The sequence below is a fragment of the Acanthopagrus latus genome, chromosome 8, assembly GCF_904848185.1.
Source record: "Acanthopagrus latus isolate v.2019 chromosome 8, fAcaLat1.1, whole genome shotgun sequence".
NCBI classification, from domain to species: Eukaryota; Metazoa; Chordata; class Actinopteri; order Spariformes; family Sparidae; genus Acanthopagrus; species Acanthopagrus latus.
This window is the reverse complement of record NC_051046.1, coordinates 13,891,890-13,898,577: the sequence shown is the minus strand read 5'-3', so window position 1 is coordinate 13,898,577 and position 6,688 is coordinate 13,891,890. Positions and strand designations below refer to the sequence as shown.

General features: G+C 40.8%; 1 protein-coding gene across 1 annotated transcript; it reads right to left on the bottom strand.

The window, feature by feature from the left end:
• Positions 1-275: 275 nt before the first annotated feature.
• ucmab (upper zone of growth plate and cartilage matrix associated b) lies at positions 276-5,272 on the bottom strand. The gene is made up of 5 exons (XM_037107872.1): positions 5,215-5,272; positions 5,026-5,088; positions 4,849-4,944; positions 893-991; positions 276-791 (listed from the first exon to the last, which is right to left on the bottom strand). The coding sequence occupies exons 1-5, from the start codon at positions 5,270-5,272 to the stop codon at positions 694-696; spliced, it is 414 nt and encodes a 137-aa protein (XP_036963767.1). The 3' UTR covers positions 276-693.
• Positions 5,273-6,688: the final 1,416 nt, after the last annotated feature.

The window sequence follows — 6,688 nt, the reverse complement described above, 5'->3', positions numbered from 1 at the left end:
GTGTGTAAAAATATGTAATAACAAGAATTATGGTTATTTCTATATCTTGTCGAGGTTATGTTTTATTTGTTTATATGTCGGCTGGTTTGTCAGCAGGATTACACAAAAGCTACTGAACAGATTTCCATTAAATGTGGCTGGAGGATGCATTTTGGAACAGAATACACCCCACTGATGATCGGTGGGAACAGGATAAAGAGACAGGGAATAATAAATGGATCTTGATGATTTGGCAGATTTTGATGTGTTTAAATAGATACTGGATTAGGCTCGATTAAATTAAAGGGGACTTCTGGGCGCTGGCGGAGGTATGCACGCTCCCATACATAAGTGTTGTTTTAGTAAAGGTGCAATGCCAGTTTATGGTAAAGGGAAACCTCACCCCCTCCATACCTTTCTACATTTTGGGTTTTAATAAGTTTAATAGAAAAAGAATGATTAAAAAGAAAAGTAATTGCAATGATTTTATACGTACATTTGTGGGTCTTTAGGACGCCAAACTGATGGAATAAAGCCAATGTCATCAACACAAGGGTTAAGAAACAAGTCGAGTCTGAAAACCTCATTCGGTAGTTGATGTCTCTGCTGTTGAACTGTCAGGGTCTGAGTAGAAAAGCCTCATCATGTTGTTGAAGACATTTCTTTCAAAGCCTCCTGTCAGCTCACGGCTTCCCCTCTCTCCTCCTCTCAGTCTCAGATGGACTGACGGTTGTACTCCTGGGGAGGGTACATCCCGTCATAGTGAAACTCCCTCCACTGCTCGGTGCTCTCTCTGGTCCTCTCGTCTTGTTCTGGGAGATTATGAGAACGTTTTTTTAGTTCATGAATGAGCCGGTTGAGTGAACGAACTCGTCCCTCTCATCTTCATCAGATATCATCAGGGTTTGCATACCATCGTGCTCCTCTTCAGCGTAGCTCTCAAACTCGTTCCTCTTCTCCTCATGGAACTCTCGCTTTCGCTCATCTGCAGCCAGAATCTGCCTCTGCTCGGCTGCAAGGACGGAGGAACATGAATTAACTGAGTGTGAACTGATGAACATCTAAAGAAAGACTTTAAAGGTGTGTTGTGCAGCTTCTTTTGTTATATATCATATATATGTATATATAAATGTAAACAGGTGGCTTAAACTTAACTAAAACTCATTCAAACTGCTCCTCCTTGAATCGAGAACTCAGTCCCTGTTTGGTTACAGGCCATTGTGATTAAATTATGCTTTATTGATTCATTATTATCAATATTAACAGCATTAGATTCACCTGGTATATGACCGTAATTTCATCAAAAACATCCAAAAATGTGCTAAAATTGGAGTACATGAGTACATGATCTTGTACTTACAGCACATACAGACTGCTATGATATAAAAACTCTAGATCATTTTCCTGTTTGAGTTGATCCATCGGTCCATTTTTTTTCCGTATTTTTTATTTATCAGCATTTTTAATCTGAGCTTCCTGCTGTTTTTTCTGCTGTATCAGATGTTTTCATCTATCTCCACACATCTGTATCTACCTCAAAGCACAGTTTTTCCAAATTAAAATTAAGGTTGGATGAGTATGTATATTGTAGATTTCAGTTCTGAATGAGAAAACTTCTGTGGTGACATTTGTTTTTTGTAAAAGAGTTGTTAACACATTTTCCAGTAATGGACTTCAACACTGAATGAAGCTGGATGAGCAAGTATGACTCAAGTAATAGTAAACTATTATGAAGTCATCAGTCAGTAAGGCCTCTGACTATTCTGAATGAAATTTAAGAAGGCCACATGCCAAGACTGACTTCCCTCCCCTTCCGATAATGCCCTGGGTGGAAACTACCTGAAAACCACAGTGCACCTTGGGAATTTCTGGGGCCTGACATTCTTCAGTTGACTCAATCAAGTCAAGTTCAAGAAAATGTTTCAACAAGATATCACAGCTCTGAATATGATACACAAAACGGTTAAGAGGACCATTGGTATGGCATGTGGAACATGCTGGAAATAAACTGCATCAACTTAAAGAAGCAACGCATTCAATTATAAGCTCTCCGACAAGTTTCAACTCATTCCCTCAGCACAATGACAATTAAAAACCTCAAAAAGTACCACAGATCCGAATCAGTGTCTCTGAACAATAGCAGCTTGTTGTGAGAGAGAGAAGTCTAATGAGTCATGTCTCACGGTTTCTGCGTACAAAACTCTTCTCCCGTCCTCATGTAACTCTAGTGTAAGTGATGGAGGACAAAATCCGCAGTCCTCCTTCCATCCAAAAATACATTCTGTAGTTCAGCAGAAGCTAATATGAGACTTCGCAGTCCTAATAAGACACATCCACTTTACAGAAGAGATGAGTTTCCGATTTGGATCTGGCTCTGAGTTGCTTCTGATACAGATACAGTGAAGTGAGGCCAAGGATTTCAGACATGTGACCTCTGACCATCTGAAGAATTTGAAGAAGACCAGAGCACATTAATGTGCTCGTCTGTCATGTGTCAGTGAAACTCTGATGATGTTTGCAGTAACACTAGAAAGAGCCACTAGCTGAGATAGGGAAAGATTGGGATAGCTATGCTAACCTTTCTAAATTCAGGTCATGACCTTTGACCTTCCATCAGGATTCCCTGCACAAGTCTGAGCATGTAGTGAAGAGCTGAACTCAAACTACTTAGTCTTAAATTACAAGGTTTAATGTTTATCGACGGCTGATTTGAATGCGTTTAACCCACTACTGTCCACAGGGGAATCTTTTTATTTCCTTCACAGCACTCCCACTGTGTTGTAAGAAATACCAAAAGTCATACTTGAGTAAAAGTAAAAATATTCTGCTGAAATATTAATTGAATAGAAAGTGAAAGCTCGCCCAAATGAAAAGCACTAGAGCAAAAAACCTTTAAATGTCTGACACCTCCATTGCCCACAATGCAATATAGCTACTGAGTGAAATCACTTGAGGCAATTCCACAAAAACCACAAAAATGTTTTCTACATATGCATTTTCACTCTTTGATAGAATGAACACAAAGAAACTGCCTATTGTTTCTTTTCCTCAAACAGCAGCATTTGTTTGGAGTCTGATGTCTCAACTTTAGAGATTCTGCATCACATTTCCCTCCATCTAAAACGGCTAATAAACAACTATTTTCATTTACAGATTTCACCCACCAGTGAGCGACGTGTTTTCAGGTCATTATAAAAGCAGGAGAGGCTCCTCTAAGTGAGTGCAATGTTTATCTCTCATTTTTTTTTATTCTTGGTTTGTCTCTGACCCCTCTCTGCCTGTGTGTCGGCACATTCCTCATTCAACCCTCAACCGCTCACCCACTCACCCGTCTATCTCAGTCTTTTCACCAATTTACTGCTTTGTGCTCATTTTATCTCAGTCTTGTTGTTGTTACACACACACACACACACACACACACACACACACACACACACACACACACACACACACACACACACACACACACACACACACACACACACACACACACACACAGTCTGTTACACAACTCCATTTCAGAGCAGCCGTCTCAGTGGGTGCTCTCACCTTCCTGTTGGCAGAACTGTGCATAACAGCGCTGTTAAATCACTCAAGAATGTCAAACATCTTACAGTATGTGAATTTTCACAACGCTTGTGAGGCGGTTATTCAGTGATACAGTCTGAGGTGAGTGTGTGTGTGTGTGTGTGTGTGTGTGTGTGTGTGTGTGTGTGTGTGTGTGTGTGTGTGATCTCCATGCTGCCCTGTGACTCCTGCCGCAGCCTCCAGCAGAGGAGTCGGGGCTGCTGCGTGAGCAGACAGGTCTGAGACTGGACGCAGGTCGGGCCAGGTTCAGAAAAAACAGTGAACAGCTGTGAAGGTCGTAAAACATCCAGACTGTCATTAACATGCTCGTAGTCTATTCAAGCTGCAAAATGAGAACAATGGCAACTGTTTTCATACGATGCTTTTTGCTCTGTTGCATACTTATTCTAGAGCCCATTGTACAGTCTTGCCTGAGGGGCAGTAAGTATCTAATCAAGATCATTTCAGGCAGATTTAGTCAACTTTTCTGGAATTAAGTAACATTTTACTGATAATTTATACTTATTCTAAACATCATAAATATTATATTTACGTATATTTATTAATATTTCGACACTTAAAACATACTATGACGTCTTATTATATTTACACATTATTGTACCCGGAACTGGAACTATGGGTACAGTTAGTGCTATTGTCCTCCTTAGTCATGTTTGTAAGTGACAAGTGAATAGAGTGTATAATGCATTGTCTGACTTTTATTATATGGTATCATATGATTTGTCTTGTCATCATTTTAATCCATTATTCAATCAATGCCTTCCCTCTGCTTACAACTCTTGAGCTGTTCTAACAAGTACATTTCCCTGGTGAGGGATCAACAAAGTCTTATTTACCTTGACACTAGAGCAGGTATTTGCAGAACCTTTTCTTTGACATAGCAATTACATTACAAGTCTTTGCACATCATTAAGTTTTAAAGACAGGTGTGTGGGATAGAAAAACCGTGTGTTGATGACTTCTACTCAATTTTTAAATGAATAAATTATAAAGTGATCAACAGTGTAGATGATGTTTTTGGCTTCTGAAATTGAGCAGAAATGACTTCCAAAGACAAATGGTTTTGTAATGATTCATTGGAAGCAACATAATGACTTCTCGAATGACATTACAGTGAAGAAATTTTGTATTTCTGCTGCCAAAACGTCCTGTATAATAAGACACAGATGCTACAGTTACCACACACACACACACACACACACACACACACACACACGCACACACACACACACCGCTGTGGCTGACCAGACCTCAGTCCAAACTAACCCAGAGTGAACTCACCATTAATCTCATCCTGAGACTTGGCTCCCCGTCTGCTGCGTCTCCTGAAGAAGTTTGAGGCGTCGGCCTCCTTCATGAAGATCTTCTTCAGCACACCTGCGGTGAAAGCAGGAGCAGGCTCAGCTCACAAATAAAGACAGAGCATGTGGAGCAGATGCAGCTGATTCAGCTCCTCACCTTGTGGGTCTTTTGCGCTGCCTGTGCTGCTGGGCACAGCTGCAGAGTCGGCCTCTGGAGACACTGGGTCAGAGGACAAAAAGACATGAGGGCTTTAAATGAGGACACAGAATCATGGTCCCCCATGCTTACCTCTCCATGAATAATGTGAATAGATCACAGCTATCATCACTCCTGCATAAGACTCACGAGAAAGTGCAAGAAGCACAGCGACAAGCGCCAGGAGGGTTGCATACGTCCAGGACATCTTCAGCTCTGTGTAGGATTGTTGAGGGACACGAGTACTGAGGTGGACCAGGAGGGAGAGGTGAGTAAGATGTATGTGAGAGAGGTGGGCTAGGAGCACTGAGGAATATTGACTGCTCTGTCAGAGGAGTCGGAGGGAGTGACCATCTGATAAGAGGCTGAATCCAACAAACAGCAGAGATGCTTTGACAGGAAGGTGCTGAGGATTTGATTTAGACATGACACAATTATTGTGCACCTTTCCATTTATTATTTTTTTTCACTTTAATTAGTGTCATAGGTCTCTGGGGGCCTGTTTCTTTAGTCACAGAATGAAAAGCAAGGAAGTTACACTACACCACATGCCAGGTTAATACCAACAGAAAAGATGGTTGACAGACAACAAAAACACTGACTTTTCTAGTAAGAAGTGACAGAATACAGCAGAGGCCCAGTGTTAGAGCTGGAGGGGTTTTTCCTGCCAAATGTCTCCTCTGCAGATGCAGCTGAATGAGGCCCCTCAACGCAGTCGCTCCCTCTCTTTGCTTCTGCATAAAGTCCTCCCGGAAGGTATGCAGCCTTCTGTTTGCTAGAGTTTTTTTTCCCACCTGAGTTCTGGCTGTGCCCCAGAAAAGAGTGAATGTTTAAATTGTTTTGTGGGGCAACTCGAGGTGGAGGGATTGTTGCTCAGGGAAGTGAGGAGGAAATTGGAAGGAGGGCTTCAGAACATGTTAAGTGAGGAATGCATGGAAGAGGAGGAGAATCAATTAACTTTGCACTGACTTCTTAGAGAGATGGCGAGATGTACCAAATATACAATGTACAGTTGTGCCTGTCTATATACTGCACATTTGTGGTGCAAGTCATTAGATAAAGCTGTGATACATGCTGAACAGTAAGGTGAAGAATTGTTATGAAGCTAGTATTACTGCATCTGAGAATTAAATGAAGATTATATATTAATGGTCATGATCAGAAGTAGATAATGATAATAAAAGTTGCTCATATACTTTATATACCCTAAATATTAAACAGCATAGAATGGAAGTTGCAGTAATTCTGCAGCAGCATGCTGCTAAGTCATAATAATACAATGTTATGGCTAATCTGATGTCACATATACAGCTGTCCTTTCACATATACTTACTGTAAATGACACAGTAACTTTCTGTGAAAGAAATGATACTAGTAGCCAGGAATTGCTGTCGAATATTCTATAGTGAAAGCATGGATTGAGGAAGATATGTGGTGTAAATTGTGGTTTTAGTGAGTCAGTGGACAAACCGATACGGAATTGGTGGTAGTGTGCCAGTTCATAGATTAAATGTTCGTAGCGTCAATCCAAAACCACTCTGAAGGTGTATCTTGCTTTGATGAAAGGGGTTGTGTTATGGGTTATTTTTCACTAATCCATTCTTATTGGAATGCTAACTGTATT